The sequence below is a fragment of the Enhydra lutris genome, unplaced genomic scaffold (assembly GCF_002288905.1).
Source record: "Enhydra lutris kenyoni isolate GAN:26980312 unplaced genomic scaffold, ASM228890v2 scaffoldscaffold59, whole genome shotgun sequence".
In the NCBI taxonomy this organism is placed as follows: Eukaryota; Metazoa; Chordata; class Mammalia; order Carnivora; family Mustelidae; genus Enhydra; species Enhydra lutris.
In genome coordinates this window covers 9,059,382-9,078,151 of record NW_019154143.1, presented here as the reverse complement: position 1 = coordinate 9,078,151, position 18,770 = coordinate 9,059,382, and the positions used below count along the sequence as shown (strand labels likewise).

The 18,770-nt window shown below is 36.3% G+C and overlaps 1 protein-coding gene across 5 annotated transcripts in view; it reads right to left on the bottom strand.

Annotated features, from left to right (window-relative positions):
- The window catches only part of LOC111158506 (echinoderm microtubule associated protein like 4), a 196,801-nt gene that overhangs the window by 34,609 nt on the left and 143,422 nt on the right, over nt 1–18,770 (bottom strand). For all 5 annotated transcript variants that reach the window (XM_022520570.1, XM_022520571.1, XM_022520572.1 and 2 more), the window contains 7 exons: nt 18,518–18,667; nt 17,506–17,575; nt 16,068–16,178; nt 13,997–14,092; nt 9,975–10,109; nt 9,729–9,864; nt 280–431 (listed from right to left, as the gene is read on the bottom strand). In XM_022520570.1, the coding sequence (XP_022376278.1) occupies nt 280–431; nt 9,729–9,864; nt 9,975–10,109; nt 13,997–14,092; nt 16,068–16,178; nt 17,506–17,575; nt 18,518–18,667 (850 nt within the window). The remainder of the gene's footprint in view (nt 1–279; nt 432–9,728; nt 9,865–9,974; nt 10,110–13,996; nt 14,093–16,067; nt 16,179–17,505; nt 17,576–18,517; nt 18,668–18,770) is intronic.

Below are 18,770 nucleotides of genomic sequence, written 5' to 3'. Positions count from 1 at the left end.
TGGGGGGGGGGTAGGGAGAGGGGAGTGGGGTTATGGACATTGGGGCGGGTATGTGCTATGGTGAGTGCTGTGCAGTGTGTAAACCTGGCAATTCACAGACCTGCACCCCTGGGGCTAATAATACATTATATGTTTATAAAAAATTTCAAAAAAAATTTGAGGAAAAAAAAAAGTGTGCACCAGTTTCCCAGGAAAGTGTGTTAACTTATTATGGGATGAAAGACAAGCACTTAGAAAACTTAACATTTTAAAATTTTCATGTTTCATTTTTATCCTTACCTCTATTTCTCTTTCAGGATTCAGATCATGATCCCACAGAATTATTTTTCTGTCTTTCCCACCTCCAGTTAATAACATTCCATTTCTCATCTGACAAAGTGTAAATACACTGCCATCATGAGCTTTGATTTGTTTGCTGATCTGATAAACACCTAATAAGATGAGAGAAAAAAAAAAAACACTAGTGATATTTTCCATCACTTTAGTGTCTTTTTGGAAGAAAACTTTAACTACAGACTGAAGAATCAAAAGTTCCTCCTTTTGCATTTATGTCAATATTCAGTTACTCTGAAAACATTTCAAAATAATTCTTACAAAAAGATATAATTCCACAGACAACAGAGGATACATTAGCTTACTATCCTTATAATCATCCTACATGGTAGGCAGGGTAGGTATTACTCTTCTGATTTTAGAGCTGAGGACACAAGTCTTCAATGTTCCCTTAAGCTTTCCAAAAAGTCTTCATTTCCTACTGAGGTAATAGCCATAATATTTAACATTTAATAACCACTGCTGGGACACATGGGTGGCTCAGTCAGTTAAGTATCTGCCTTCGGCTCAGGTCATCCCAGGGTCCTGGGATTGAGCCTCTAGTCAGGCTCCCTGCTTCTCCCCCTGCTTGTGCTCTCTCTCTGGCAAATAAATAAATAAAATATATATAAAAAAAATAACCATTGTTCATGTGGAGGCCCTCTGCTCTGCCAATGACTGCCCCTTTTATTTGATAAAAAATGGAGGACTGGGAAAGGTACAGGGGTGGAAATGGGCACTAGTAGCCTAGAACACTGGCTTTTGATCAACTAGAGAAGTATTAAAAACTGGTCCGGCTGAACCAATGTGACGGCTGAATGACAGCCCAGGTTTCTTATATGTCCATAGCACTTTACCCAGGGAGGAACAAGGCAGGTCCATAAAAATATATTTTAAATAAAGTCCACGTAGACATTAAAAAACAAAATACATACACATGCACACTTGTGTGCACACACACACAACACACACACGTACAACTGACCACTGAACAATACAGGGGTTAGGTGTACCAACCCCCTGCACAGTCAAAAATCTGTGTATAGCTTTTGACTCACCCTAATCTTAACTACTAATAGCTTACTGTTGACAGGAAGTCTTACTGATAATAACAATAGTTAATTAACACATATTTTGTATGCTGTATGTATTAAATATATATTCTTCCAATAAAGCTAGAGGATAAAATATTATTTTTTAGAGATTTTATTTATTTACTTGTCACAGAGAGAGAGAGAAAGCACAAGCAGGGAGAGCAGCAGGCAGAAGGAGAAGCAGACTCTGTGGTAAACCAAGGAGCCCCGATGTGGGACTCGATCCCAGGACTCCAAGATCGTGACCTGAGCCAAAGCAGTTGCTCAAGGGACTGAGCCACCCAGGCATCCCTAGAGAAAATATTATTAAGAAAATTGTAAGAGGGGCACCCAGATAGCTCAGTTGGCTAAGCTTCAGTCTTGGTCCTGGGGTTGAGCCCCACAATAGGCTCCCTGCTTAGCGGGGAGTTCACCTCTCCTTCTCCTTCTGCCACTTCCCCCCATCCCCTGCCCTTGTGCTTTTTCTCTCAAATACATAAAATCTTAAAAAAAATACATTTACAGTACTGTAAAAAATCTGCATATGAGTAGACACATGCAATTCAAACCTATCTTGTTCAAGGGTCAGCTATGTATGTATATATGTGTGTATATTTTATATGTAATCAGATACTCTTTTTTCCTTTATATTATATATTTATTTAGTAGGCTCCACATCCAACATGGGCTTAGACGCATGACCCCGAGATCAGGAGTTTCATGCTCTGACAGAGGCAGCCAGGCACCCATCAAGACCCTCTTTCTTAAGGGCAAGGGTAAGATTTTGGTACAAAAACTGTAACCACTTCATTTCCTGAGAACTCCTTCTTTTTGGTATTCATGATACCTTAACTTAATGAACCTCTTTATCTGGCTAGTGAGGCTGGAAGAGCAAGAGTAAAAGCTCTTTGGAAAATACCTTGTAGAATCAGTTACTAGGTTAAAAATGGGAAGGTAGCACCTTGTTTAAATATGGCCAAAGTGGGGTGCCTGGGTGGCTCAGTCGCTAAGCATCAGCCTTCGGCTCAGGTCATGATCCCAGGAGTCCTGGGATTGAGCCCTCCATCAGTCTCCTTGCTTGGCAGGGAAGCCTGCTTCTCCCTCTCCCCCTGCTGTGTTCCCTCTCTCGTTGTCAAATAAATAAATCTTAAAAAAAAATGGCCAAAGTAAGTAAATAAGTAGATCTTAAATCACTTGGAATAATAAAAAAAAATTATAGGTTTAAAATTTACTCACTGAGAGAAATGGGTGAAGGGGGTTAAAAGGTTCAGATTTCTAGTTATAAGATAAATAAGTTCTTGGAATTTAACGCACAGCATGGTGACTACAGTTAACAATGCTGTATTATATATCTGAAAATTAAGCTGCTAAGAGAGTAGGTCTTAAAAGTTTTCATCAAAAGAAAAATTTGGGGGCGCCTGAGTGGCTCAGTGGGTTAAGCCTCTGCCTTTGGCTCAGGTCATGATCTCAGCGTCCTGGGATCGAGCCCCGCATCAGGCTCTCTGTTCAGCGGAGAGCCTGCTTCCCCTTCTCTCTCAGCCTGCCTCTCTGCCTACTTGTGATCTCTCTCTGTCAAATAAATAAATAAAATCTTTGGGAAAAAAAATCTGTAACTATATGAGGTGATGGTTATAAACAAAACTTACTGTGGTCATCATTTTGCAATATAAACATACATCAAATCAAATTATTATGTTATATACCTTAAGTGTATACAAAATTATATGCCAGTTTTATTGAGATAAAACTGAAAAAAAAAATCCACTTTCTAAATTGTTCATCAATGGAAGAATGGATAAACAAAATATGGTATGTTCATAATATGTAATATTATTTAGCCGTAGAAAGGAATTGAGATACTGATACATGCCACAACATGGATGAACCTTGAAAACACTAAGGTTCCAATAAAAGAAGCCAGTCACAAAGGACCATATATTGTATGATTCAGTTTACACGAAATGTCCAAAATAGGCAAATCCACAGAGATCAAAAGTAGACAAATGGTTGCTAGAGGCTGAAGGGAGGGAGAAATGGGAAATGACTGCTAAGGGGCCCAGGGTTTATTTTGGTGGTGATAAAATGTTTAGAAATTAGGCAGTAGTGATAGGTATATAACTCTGTGAATGTACTAAAAATCACTTTATTGTATTTTTAAAAGGGTGAATTTTGGGTCTGTGAACTGCATCTCAATAAAGCTGTCACTGAGACTGTTCACTTTTACTTATTTATTTGAGCTACCATTATATTTAAAAAATTAACTGAAATTTGTAGGGCCTTGGTATCCTTGAAAAAAGAATGCTACAGCAGAATCTAAAAATTACTCAGTGTGAGGGAGCTAGTGGTACAGATATTTAAGAGATGGGTATATTTGGTAGGGAGAAAGAAAAGGGCTTGCCTGATTTGGAGTAGAGCTTGCTCGAATGTGCAGAGCTGGGAGCAGAACTCCAACAAACTTGCTATTCACATCAACAGCCTCAACTCACATCAACATTTATCACCTAAAATACTTTAAACACTGAATACCACAACTGTGTCCAGTATGACAGACAGCCAATTATCAATCATGAGAGAAAAGACATATGAGAGATGTGAATTTTTTTCTCTTAGGTAGGCTCCACGCCCAGAGTGGAGCCCAGTGTAGGGCTCGAACTCATGACCCTCAGATGAAGACCTAAGCTGAGATCAAGAGTTGGACGCTTAACCAACTGAGCCACTCAGACACTCTGAGGTATGAACTTTTTTTTTTTTTTTAAGCTTTTATTTATTTATTTGTCAGAGCGAGAGAGGGAGAGAGAGCGAGCACAGGCAGACAGAATGGCAGGCAGAGGGAGAAGCAGGTTCCCTGCCAAGCAAGGAGTCCGATGTGGGACTCGATCCCAGGACGCTGGGATCATGACCTGGGCCGAAGGCAGCTGCTCAACCAACTGAGCCACCCCGGCGTCCCTGAGGTATGAACTTTTTAAAGAGTATTGCTGGCTGGGTCGGGGGAGCAAAGGGCTTACTTTCTAATGCATAGTCAACAAGAGAGTCTGAAAGTACCATGGTACCAAGAAATTACAAAAAGCAGAAATGTGGACTTTCATGGATCTCCATGAAAATGTAGAAAAGTGCAATAGTTTTTCTGTTTTAAATTCAGTCTTCCATACTTCCAGAAAAGACAACCTTATTAAACACTTAAGATCTTCCTAGAATGATGGAATGTTAGAAAGCAGAAAATAAACCTGAGAAACAAATGCTCCATCAAGAATAAAAATATCTAAATAGTATCATCTCCATGACATTTCCACTCCCAAACCTCCTACCCTATGACCTTTATTTCCTGAGGACCTAATATTGAGATAAAATTTCTGTGTTTCAAATTTAAACATGTTCAAATTTAAACAAAGTTCCCTTTAGATAGTATTTACCAACAGTTCCCTTTAGATAGTATTTACCAACAAAACAAATCATCGGTCAAAGATTTCTTTCTCATGAGCCTATATTTCTGACATTCCAATTTAAGTCATGTTTGAAATACCTACCAAGAAAAATAATTATCCTTGAATTTAAAATGGTATTTCTTAGTTCCTTAAAGGAATTTGGCAGAGTTAAGAATAAGGGAAATTTAATGATCTTGTAATATTCTCAATTTATAATCCCCCCACTTAAAACTTATGAATTATTTCATAAAAGAAAAATCTGAACTTCCTCATATAGGTAAGAAATAAGTACCTTGTACTCACAGGATAACAGAAAATGCTGGAACAACCTAAGTGTTGACCATCAGATGAACTGATAAAGAAAATGTGATAATACACACATATAAACAATGGAATAAAAAAGAAGGAAATCCTGTCATTTGTAACAACATGGATGAACCTTGAGGGTATTATGCTAAGTGAAATAAGTCAGACACAGAAAAACAAATGCCATATGATCTCACAAGTAAAATCTAAAAAAAATGAACAAACAGAACAGACTGGTGGTTGTCAGAGGTTGTGGTGGGGGAAATAGGTGACAATGGTCAAAAGGTAGAAATAGCCAGTTAAAAGATGAACAACTTCTGGGATTTAATGTACAGTACAGTGACTGTAATTAACAATACTATATTGTATATTGAAAGATCCTGAGAGTAAATCCTAAAGATTTGTGGTAATCATTTGGCAAACATACATATATCAAATCATTATGCTGTATTCTTTATGAATCACTTATGAAATAATACTTCTGCCATCTAAAAATGTCCCTTTATCAGACATGTTATCACAGTATTTTTGGTTGAAAAGGCTTCCAGACATGGATGCAGAAATACATATTAAGGAATATGCAAAACAGGTCAATCTATTGAAATTTGGGGCAAGAATTTAAAAATGGAAACTTTGAGTGTTCTGATCTGAGCTTATACATTTATTTCACTGCATTCATCAAATCCTTCCTCTAGCCATACTTATACAATGGAAACACTCAAAGGTACAGAAAGAAACAAAATTCTTAGGAAGTTTGCCCATAGCAGGATCATAGCATAGTACAACACAGTCCATTTCATGTACTCAGCAGTTCACGAAGATTAGATTCCCTATTTCCTGTATGTTCACATGCAGATTTTCTTGGCACAAAGGCAAAGCCACAAGTTTTTTAGACAAAAAAACTAGATAAAGACCTCTCCCTGCCTCCCATTTCAGCGCGAGTTAAGGCTAATGAAGGGTACATTTACACCCAAATTCTGCTTTGTGTTGGAGGATAACATGTCAACAATTTAAGTCACTGTTTTGGTAGATGGTAGATGGTAGACAATGCTGTTACTCATATTTCTAATACTGAGCAAATGAGCCCAGGAAAAAGAAAATAGAGATGAGTGGGAAAGGTAGTTGATAGTATCACTGTTCTTTTTTCTTAAGAATCCTTAATCCAGGGGCGCCTGGGTGGCTGAGTGGGTTACGCCTCTGCCTTCAGCTCAGGTCATGGTCTCAAGGTCCTGGGATTGAGCCCCTCATCGGGCTCTCTGCTCAGCGGGGAGCCTGCTTCCTCCTCTCTCTCTGCCTGCCTCTCTGACTACTTGTAATCGCTATCAAATAAATAAATAAATAAAATCTTAAAAAAAAAAAAAAGAATCCTCAATCCACTGCCATCCTTCTTATGAATTTTGAACTTAAACAAGACAAAAGAAGCTAAAGAATGCATGGCCAGTGATCGAGATCAGGATCATCGGTAATACAACTAAAGAATTAATTTCTATCCAATTCACCCACCAAACTTGGGAATTTAGCTGAATGGATACAGAAAAAAACTGCTGTAGAATATATCCCCAAAATACAGTATAAAAATCTGCACAATCGTGAAATCTACAAGGCTACAAATTCCACATTTTCATGAAAACTGTTTTCATCAGTACCACTCAACTTTTATTCCTACACTAACACCCAAAGTTAAGATTAAAGTCATTCCCTTAACAACATGTGTAACAAATAATCTTTAAACAGCTAGTACCAAATGTCAGATATTGTGTTAGAAAGTCTATCAGGGAAGACAGACATGTAAATTAGGGCTTTCTTTCTCAGCAGAGAAATAAGGATTCCCTTATTCACAAGTTATTTGTGGTGATTTCCACAATCTCATGCAGAGACTCCAGGGAGACAAAGGGAAGTTGTTTCAGTGTGTTTAAGGTGAGGTGGATGAATTAGAGAAACCAGGATGTATGTGCTGCTCTGCCACTCCCCAGAGGGAATGTCTCAGGAACTACATGTTGGTTCCCTGTCAACCTCCACCACTCTTCTTGTGGATTCTCAAGAGTCTGATTGGTTTAGCTAGTTTTCTTTCTGCGGCTACAACCTGTTGCTGCTAATAAAGAATCTCTTTCTGTTCCCAGCCCACTGATTTTAGAACAAGGTCTCTAATTCTTCTCTCATAACCTTCTACTTTGAAGGAAGCATAGTACTCTGGATATTCTTTCAGCTTTCTTTTTCTTAAACAGTAAAGAAAAACGGGGTTAAAAAAAGGCTCCTTTAATTTTTTAAACATTCCTTTAACATTCCTAATTTTTTAATGTTCCTTTAACTTTTTCATCTATCATTGAAAAGGGCAAAGTGGATTGTGCGTTTGGGTGCAAATGGGACTTAAAAAATATATATGTACTGCAGCACCTGGATGGCTCAGTTGGTTAAGCATGTGCCTTCGGCTCAAGTCACGATCCCAGGGTCCTGGGATGGAGCCCCTGAACTGGCCTCCCTGCTCAGCAGGGAGCCTGCTTCTCCCTCTCCCTGTCCTTCTGCCACTCTCCCTGCTTGTGGTCTCTCATAAGTACTCTTTCTCTCAAATAAATTCTTTAAAAAAAAAAAAAAAAAGGTATTTATATTTCTGAGGACAATCAATTTGAGGTAAAGATAAAGAAATGCCAAGGCCCACTACAAGGACTGCGAAGACAGGCTACAGTAAGAAAAAGAAGAAGGAGACCAAACTATGAGTTTATTCTTTTTCCCTCCTCTCTCTCATTTTTATAACATGGACATGCACAATGCCCTCACAGAAACTCTCAGACCCAGCTCAAGGGAGACTGAACCCTCTAGTCTGTTGCTATGTTGGGAAAAGGAGAGGAGGAAGGTAGGAAATGTGCCACAAATGTAGTAATTAGGATTATCATACTTTTTTACTATACTATAAATAACTACTAATCATCAGCTGTTAAGATCTTTGGAAACAGGCTTGAGAATCAGTAAGGATAGTTTTAATCACTAATTATTTAGAAAATAATACCTCTAAGTTTATAAGGTTTGGGTTTTATTATTCATTTATTATAAGTCCAATATCCACAGATAAGATAAAAGTTTCAGGAGGATCCCAACTCCAACAAGTAGAACTCTAAAGTAACAGTCTGATTATGTGATGTTTTATTACATTACTATTCTTTTTCAATACATTAAAAATAAAAACTTCAAGTCTTTAACAGAGTTGCCTTTACTGAAATCAAAGTCATCCTGTAAGACCCTCCCCCTACTCCCCATTTACCCACATAAGATATCTTAGCTCCTAAGGCTCTAGTCTCAGGATAAGATGGAGGCTCTTGCTCTTCTTCAAGGACAATTCTTCCTCATATGCCCAATCCAGGTATTCTCATCTCTCTTTAGCCTCCTCTTCTTTACCGGCAATTCCCATTTTACTTTCAGGTTGTAGGCAACTTTAGAGAGACTACTGACACTAGTAACTCTCTGCTTCCCATTCCATTTTCATCTTGGATTCTCAAAATTCTCCATTTTGAGACTGGCCGCTCTATACTTAGGTGTTTGGGGGCCTTATTGTTCTATTGATATTGCAAATTACTAATGGTCGATTCTTGGTTTTTATTCTTGACTTCTCTACAGCACTGATAATCCTGGAAACTCTCTCCTCCCTTCTTCAGGGAGGGAGTTAACTTTTTTCTTTTTAAATTTCCCTTCTGTAATCCTTGTAGGGTCTTTTTCGGTTATCTAACTGGGGGATAAAGACCCGTGGCCTCTTAACTCTTCCTCTGTGGTGAGCTCAACAACCAGTTTAAAGGATTCTTGCGTATAACTCAAAAAAATCTGCATCTTAATCCCTACTTAAATTATCCATTACTTAGTATATATTAAACTGACAGTAGGAATTATAAAACACTACAATTTTTAAAAACACATTTTCTGTGGTACCTGGGTGGCTCAGTCAGTTAAGAGGCTACCTTTGGCTCAAATCATGATCCCAGGGTCCTGGGATCAAACCCCACATTGGGCTCCCTACTCACTGGGAGGGAGCCTGCTTCTCCCTCCCCTGCTCGCTCTGCTTGTGCTCTCTGTAAAATAAATAAAATCTTAAAGATAAAATAAAATATGTAATAAATAAAATAAAGTAAAATAAAATAGAATTTCCTTCAAATTGGCTAGTTCTTGTCTCTGTTAACTTCTACAAACTGATTCACATCCTGGATGCCTCACATTCATACCCACCCTTCTGCCTTCACTTGCATGCACTGTTTCCCTAAACTGGGATCAAGGTTCCATATCTTTTTTAAGTCTTATACATTCATTATGGTGTAGCTTAAATACCATTTCTTCTGTGATGGCTTCACAAAACGCTAATGATCAGGATGATTTCTCTCCTCATCTTTACACTGCTTTAATTAACATATATCTGTATCAACTCTACTTTGTATTAACCTCCTAAAAGGAAAGTCCAGGTATAGTCAAATGTAGGTTATATATGTTCAGTGAATAACTGTAAGAAATTTAATTTTTAAAAATAGATCACCATGAAAAACCTTAAAAACAAAAGGCATTGGGAGGAGTAAGCACCAACTGGCAACATTAAGACATGTGCATTTAAAGTGAGGACTTTGATATGAGAATACTATACCTTTAGGCCCTTTCCCGGGGGTGGGTTCTACAGTAGTTTTGCTCCATATAAGTATGACTCCACCTGAGTCTCCAGTAAGAACATCTCCATTCCCCAAGAATGCTAAACACTGCACAAATTTTGGCTTTTCATATTTCTACAATGAAACAACGAGAATTTTCAGTTTTCCTTTGGCATAATGTTTGTTTACTCAACAATTAAAAAAATCAAAGTTTTAAAATGAACTTGCAACATTCTGATCCTTACCCCAAAAATTCCCTGTTTTCTTGTTAGTGAATTGCCACTCCAGGTCCAGAAAAAGATATGAGATTTACCACAGGTTATTATGGTATTTGCATCTGTTGGATGGAACTCCACAGCCAAAACAACTTCATTTGTTGTCTGTGGATAGAGAAATAAAGCTTTAGATGAATGTATATCTTTATCTCCATCAAATACCAATTACAGCTACTGACAACCAAAGACTGGGAAACATTTTGAGAAAACACCTTTTCTTCGAAGACCAACTTTCCTGAAAAATTTTAATAGATTTTTCGAATGATTTGAGTTTGATGTCCTCATACTACTGTATCATCTTTTATGCTATTTATATATAATAACTGCACTAAAAAGACATATAAATTAGTTTAAGATTCTTTTAATTTTTTATACATTCAGGTAAAAGTACACTAAAACTAGCAAATGCAAGAGCCATGTACATAAAGACAGACTGTCATTTTGATAGGAAAAAAAAAGTCTTCTCTTTCTTGGTACTATTACTATTGACCAAGAAAATATTACTGATTTAGAGATTCATCATCAGGCTGAGGGCTTATAAAGTAGATGCAGAATGGTCACTACTGATAACCTATAGAGTAATGAAGAAACAAAAAACTAAGAAGTTTTATGCTCTTTCCTCAAAAAAACCTAAAAAGGATAGGAGTTAAGTTTAAAAGAACTAGAATGAGACAGTAGAAGAAAACAGGCATGAGAGCCACAAAGGAATTACAAATATAATTTTTTCACTGACATTACTGAATTATCAAATGTTTTATGGCAAAAGCACCTATTCAAACTTAACAGGTAAAATATACATGCTTGTATAGCTGTTTATTGTTAGCTGTTGTTTACTTGCAGGGTGAATATTAATATCCATTTTTAAGAAAGATTTATTATTTTTAAAAAAGATTTTATTTATTTATTTGAGAAAATGAGAGAGGGAGAGAGAGAGAACATGAGAAGGGGGCAGGTCAGAGGGAGAAGCAGACTCCCTGATAAGGAGGCTGCCTTATTCGGGACTCAATCCTGGCACTCCAGGATCATGACCTGAGCCTAAGGCTTAACACTAAGCCACCCAGGCACCCCAGATTTATTTCAGAGAGACAAAGCACATGAGTGCATACAACGGTGGGGGAAGGGGCAGGTGGACAGACTCTTGAAGCAGACTCCAACACAGGGCTCCATCCTGTGACCATGAGACCCATGATGACCCATGAGATCATCACCAGAGCCAAAACCACTACTGACTGAGCTACCCAGGTACCCCCTTAATGTCCATTTTTTAACTTTAAGAACTTCATGTCAATGAATTAATCTCTTCTGGAGATGACTAATTTTTGTTCTGTTATTAACATCATCTTTAAAATTTACTTTGACCCCAGGATATTTTACATTAATTTTTATCAATTTTATCAACTACATTAATTTTATCAAATTATATTATATGTACAGAGAAGTACTCAAATCCTAAGTACATAGCTTGAAAATATTCACAAACTGAACACACTTCTGTACAGCATCTAGAACAAGAAAAAGAACAATTTCTAACATACCAGATACCTAAAAACTTAGATACCTTTTCTAGACACTATCCCCTATGTCTGCTCAAGTAACTATGATCCTGATTTATAGCAACATAGATTACTTTGTTTTATTTAAATGGAATCATACAGAATGTACTCCTTTGTATCTGACCCCATTTTATCTACATTTGTGAGATTCAGTTCATATTGGTGCATATATTGTAATTTGTTCATTCTCGTTGCTGTACTATATTCCTTTGTATATAAAGATCCCATTGTTGATTTATCCATTCTACTGATTGGCATTTGGGTAACTTCCTTTTGTGGGGCTACCATTATTTTTGATGTAGTTGTCTTTTGGTTAACACGTGGATATACTTCTGTCAGGTTTATACCTAAGAGTGGAATAGGAGGGTAGAGGTTATACACATGTATATGTTCAACTTTAAAAGGTAATGCCATTTTCCAAAAATGGCTGTGCTGATTTCTGTGTTCAACATACAACAGTGTATTAGAGTTCCAGTTACTTCACACATCAAACTTGTAATTTTTGTTTACTCTTATCACTTCATATTTCCACACATACTCAGCTTGTCAACTTTCATGAAAATCATGTTGGGATTATGACTATGTTGAAAATACAGAATAATATGCACAGATGTAATATCCTTATATTTTCTTCTATCCATGATTATTGTATATTCCTTCATGTATTTATGTCTTCTTTAATTCTTGTCAATAGATCTTAAAGTTGCCTTGCTGAATTTTAAACTTATATAAATTAACTATGTATGTACCAACTCTCCAAATTTCTGTGACTTAAGCAAAAACAGAGCTCATCTACAGTGGGACAGAGTAAGGTCAACATAAAAGAAAAGGAGGAGAGAGAAGAGAGTCAGTGATGCAGTCCTGAATCAAGTCATTCCTGAGACAAAATTCCCCTCTGACCTTTTCTAGATGTGTTTTTTCTCCTTAACCATGAATCAATAAATTCTCTTCATCTTTAAGTTGTTTTGCAGTCACCTGCACTGGAAAGAGCTCTAATACAGACATCTGGGATACAAGAAACTTCAGTATGACAAGCAAGGGGAAAAGAGTTTCTAGCTTTCCCAAGTAGGTGGTAGGAGGTGAAACAGGTTGAGGGCTAAGGATGATGACTAGTGCAGAATGGGAAATGTTGATATTGATTTCCAGGATAGGACATTCAAATAAAGATGCCTAGCAGGCAACAAGAAATATAGGTTTAAGTGTGGGACAGAGATCTGGGTTAGAGTTAATTGATATGGGACACAGCAGACAGTAATTAAGGCCATAAGAGCATACATGATACCAATGGAGGACATGAGATATAACTCTGAAGAATACCAACATTTAAGGTCCTGGAAAGGAGGTCAACAAGTGACCAGCAGGAGGAAAACCACAAGACTTCATCTGGTAGACTTTACTACAAAGGATCACACCCATTTCACTTCAGTATAACATCCTCATGTTTCAATGTTAAATTACTTTTATGGCTGAAAGACAATCTACATCCTCATTTGTATTTTTCAAGGTCTGAGGTTTCCTGACATGACATATTCTTTTCAAGCACAATCAATCTACCGTATCTTTCAAAAGATTAACTTACACTATTTAAAAGAATCTCTTTTTGACCAACAAGCTGAAAGCCTGACGCTTATACCAAACAAAACTGTTGAGAGAGAGAGAGAGAGAGAGAGCGCGCGCGCACAACTAAAGAGGAATGTGATGTTATTTAAGAGTACGGCAAATATGTCATAGGCTTTTTATAGTCATCCTGTCACTCTGAATCCCTCTGAAAGCCTGTGAGAGGGAGGCCATTTCTACCCATATGAACATAGCTGCAATGTTAAGCTTATATTCTTCTCTTACAAGTTATAGACTGATCCACACAAAGGGATCAATCCGATTCTACAACAATTATACATGCTGTAGCATTTTATGTAATAACCCCATACATGTAATTAAGACAAAAAAAAACTTACTGTTACATATGCTTTTTAGTTACGTGAGTCATATTCCTAGGATGAATTTTTTCCTTAGGGTTTTAAAACTTTAAAGACTGAATGAAGTAACAAATTTTGTTAAGGAAACCAGGTTGAGTATTCAGAGTTAATTCTGAGATGAGATAACCATCTACTTTGGCATTTCAGTAGCACAATGTGTCTGAAATATCACTGGAATTTGGTTGAAGGTACCTGACTATTTTATCTTAAGAATAGTTTAAGAATTGACCTCAGGATCTATAGATACTATCACAGAAACTACAGACCATAAATAGGTGTTGTTTAAAAAAACAGATTAAGAATGGTATTCTTAGTATCATTAGAATGATGGCAATCAATAAATCAAATGGATATGGCCAGCTGGTATGCTTTTACAACTTAAGGATATGCAATATACTTCCAAGGATCTGCAAAACAAATAATGTATTCTAAAAAACAATAATTAAAACTTTTTTTGATTTACCTTTATTTCTGCTCCTTTTGATTTTTTCTGCCAATCCCATACAGTAAGCATATGCTCATTGGAGTCATCAATAACACATAAATGAACACCTGAATCCTAAAGAAAAGCCAAATAAAGGCATTTAGAATTTTCAGTTAAGTTTGACTTTCTAAGAAGAAATACCATTTTATTAAAACTGCCAACATTAAGATAATCCCAAATCCTTTAAACACACAGCTCCTTCAAAGAAAATGATTATACTCTTCCCTGACTGTATTTTTTTCAGAAATATAATGAAGACTCCTTAAAAAATATTTTCTACTTTTAATTTTTTCCCCAGGTTAGTTTCTACTTGTGATCTAGTTACTTCTGTTATTCAGAGATAGCAATTTAGTTTTCCATGATATATCTGACTTATATTAACATGAATAAATGAGATAAATTATTTATTATCCTTTAAAAAGTTTTTTTAAAGATTTATTTATTTGAGAGAGAGAACATGGGTAGGGAGGGGCCAAGTGAGATGAACAAGAGAATCTCAAGCAGATTCACCACTCAGATGTGGAGCCCAACGCCTAAGATTATGACCTGAGCTGAATCAAGAGTCAAACACTTAACTGACTGAGCCATTCAGGCACCCCTCTTTTCTATCTTTCTGAAACCATTTTCATTCACATAATTTAAGTCTCCCAGTTTAAGAAAAAAAAAAATGTGGATATTAAAAAATTATTTGTTTTCCAGTAGCATTTGCAATATATGCCTAATGACATATATGGGAGAAAGAAATACTGTGGAGAAAAGTAAGAGGTAATGATGAAGGACAGAGCTTGCTCTCTTCTTTTTATCTTTCTTTTAGCCTGTATTAGAACAATTACCTAAACCAGGAAAAGTTAAGAGTATGAGACAATCCAAGATAGTCTTAACACTGTAATAATGGTATCAACAAGATGACAACAGTTCCTGCTACAGAAATTTAGGGGTAAAAAAGGTAGTAAAAGTCCTTCAGTCCATTTATCACCTTTCTCACAATTCTTGTCTCACAGGACCTCTGGACCTTCAGTACCTTCAAAGCTAGCGAAGTTCCTACGTCCACCCAAATTTATCTTTCTGTTGTAAAAATGTCCCTTCTGCCTCCATGTCCCACAAAAATCCCATAATCCATAATAAACCTGCTAAGAGCTAAGAACTGAAGAGGTAATATGAATACATACATATATCCTAAAGTATGAATGAGGGCCAATAAAATCTGGAGGGGTGTAGTTGAAACTTAAAATCATGGATCCTAAAGTGTAGATCTCCTGTATACTCTATAACTATTGTACATAATTCAAGAATAAATAGAATGTTTCAATGGGTAATATCCCTCTTTCATTTTCCCTTCAGGATAAAGCCTCAAGGTTTAGATAGGAAGATACTGAATTTTAAACTCAAGTTGTCATCAATTCAGAACCAAGATAATTCACGATTTTATTGAGTACAAAAGTCTGATTTTTTAAAAAGATTTTATTTATTTATTTGAAACAGAATGAGAGAGAGCATGAGGCGGGGGAAAGTTAGAGCGAGAAACAGATTCCCGACCGAGCAGGGAGACCAATGTGGGACTTGATCCTCGGACTCCAAGATCATGGCCCCACAAAGGTTTGATTATTTCATTTGCTCCAACTTGACCTCAAGAAAAGCCAGTATTTGTGTGGAACTGCCCAACTTTCATGTCTGAATTTTCTAAATAATGTGTGGAATTGGCCAACTTTCATGTCTGAATTTTCTAAATAAAATATATTTCCATGATTCAAGCTGAAGCAAAAGCACATCCTACTGCTTATTTCAATTATACCATGCTATGTATATATTCCTCTAACCATTTCCTGTTACTATAGGAATCCTATTTCAGAACAAAAGTATAATTAAGTATAATAACCTGTATCCCATTTAAACCAAATACTTTAGTACCTAGGTTAAAATGCTGGCCATTGCTAAGCAATAGCTAACAAGTCAGAGTTAGCACTTTCTGTGAACACACACACATACTGAGCTTATTTTCTTTTCTACTTCTTTGCACTGCTTGCTTACTTCTTTAAAAATTGTTACTTACTGCTTTTGAAAAATCCAGGCATCCTACTCCCCGCTCAAAGGTCCCAAGTCCAATAATTTGCAGTGTGGATAAACTAACTGAATCCCACACTCTGACATGGGGTTGCAGAGGCTGCAAAGACAAGGGGAAAAACATAAGATAGCAAGACTATCTGGTATTCAGTGGGTGCAAATAAATACTGCTACCAAACAGAACTGCCATCTCTAAAAAGCAGTAGGGATGGATAAACATCTAATATAAACCAGCTACTACATTAGACATGACCCCAAAGAATCTTGAGGAGGTATTTTCTTCTCATACTATGAACACAAGAAAATAACAACAGTGATAATAATAGTAGCAGAAAATGATTTAGTATTTACTATGCCATATACTATTCTAAGTACATGTATTAATTCATTTAATCCTCACAGTCCCATGAACTATGTACTATAATAATCACCATTTAACAGATTAGGAAATGGAGATATAGAGATTTGAATAAATTGCCCAAAGTTATACAGGTTTTTTTTTTTTTTAAGATTTTATTTATTTATTTGACAGAGATCACAAGTAGGCAGAAAGGCAGGCAGAGAGAGAGGAAGGGAAGCAGACTCCTTGCTGAGTAGAGAGCCTGATGTGGGGCTTGATCCCAGGACCCTGGGATCATGACCTGAGCCGAAGGCAGAGGCTTTAACACACTGAGCCACCCAGGCGCCCCCAAAGTTATACAGTTATTAAAAGGCAGAGTTAGAATTCTAACCCAGGCAAATTTTCTCTGGATACTCTGCTTTTAACATTACCTTAATTCCTGGAAAACAATACCTTTTTTTCCCTAACTAGTGTCCAATAAATTGCTAAACAAACAGTTCTTAAATAGAATTTGAAACCGGAAGGGGCCTTAGACTCATCCAATATAACCATTCCAACTCCTTTTCTTTAAATAAACTCAAGCCAGAGAATGTCATGGGTACAGTCAGACACAGGTTAATCAGTCATCGATAATACTCTCTGTTGATCCTTACAAGTAAGATATTTATTATGTAAACCAACTTAATGATATTGAGTAGGAACTGAAATTTTTAAAGTGTTATCAGTTCCAGTCACATATAAAATCAAGTCCATCAATGTAGTGAAATTTTACTATCTTCTGGCAAACACTGATAAATTACACTAAGTTAAAAAAAAAAAAAAAGTAAGAAGCTTCTGAGTCCTCCCAATTTTACAAATAAATAGTCCCCTTAGGGAGAATATTTCCTTTTAGAGAAATATTTAAGTAGTATGATTCTCTTTTGTTTTTTGGGATGTTCTTACATTCTATTATTTTTTCCCTCTTATACTAGAGATACCTTAGCAGCATTTAAAAGAATGAAATAAGCAAGCCATGGTTAAAATTACAATCAATTCCATTCTAATGGCAACATCACTGGTACAGCATGCAGAACACTATACCACTCACCCTTCCATCTTTATCCACTCCAGCTATCTGTCCAGTTGCGATCCTAATTTTGTCAGGATGTACAGCAAGGCTAAAACAGCATTATTAACAACAATTTTAAATATGGGAAATGTGAAACAGCAGAAATATGCCTTAGTAACAACATCTGTCAAACATTTTTCAGTTTTTAATCATTAAAAAATTCTCATCGTGACTTATCTGACTTTCTTTAGCAAATCAACCACCTAAGTTTGACCATACTTTTTTTTCCTTCGGTCAACTAAAACAGACAAATTAACGGAGCAGTAAATTCACATCTGTGGCAGGATAACTTAAACTGTCTTCATCTGTTCAAGTTCCTTTCTAATCTTGCACACGTGCATGCAGTCAGATGGTTTTATCGTAGTAAAGATGCGGTACTGCACGGTACAAATGTAACCTATTACAACAACAGCATTTTCCCCGTTTGCTGTATCCTTATGCATTATTATTGACTGAACAGTTCTTCTATCATTTCTACTTTTCTACAAAGGAACACAGTAAACACAGTATCTCCAAACTTTTAAAATTAAGAGTTCTTAATGCTGAACTCTTGTAAGTCAAATATGGAGCAAGAAACTCTTAAGAACAAACTGAAAATAGTGCAGCATATATGCCCACATTTTTTCATGATAAACATGAGACTAGCAAAATTTTTAAAAAGATGTCTTCCTGTCTATATCTAGACTCTTTATACATCTTGAAACCAAGGGATAAGCTCATTGAGAATGTAAATTTTTTGTTCTTAGTATGTATTGCTCGTAACTTTCCAGAAGAGTATCAATTTAAATTATCATAAGAACAAAAGTGCTTTAAAACTTCCACTATAACTTGTCCATATTAAAATGCCACTTTTTCAAATATATCGTACAGCATGCCTTTAATATCCTTAACATCTGAGCTCTCCACAAGAAACCATTTCTGAAAAAATCCAAATTAAAAAGAAATGCAAAAATGACAAAGAAAAAAAAGACAAGTATTCAATGATACCAACCATTTCACACAGTCTGTGTGACCCAGGTAGTGTCGCTGAGTTCTCTCCTCATAATTAAACAGTACTACTACTGATGCTATGAAATACACTATTTCTCCGGTAGGAAGAAGGTAAACATTAGCACGACAGTCCTTTCCTCGATAACCGTATCTTAAACACAAAAGTCAAGGTTTTTAATAAACACAATTTTTAAGGTGTAAACTAACAAGCTTTTCATGGATACCGAGGGGCATGAGAAAGGTATAAAGAAAAC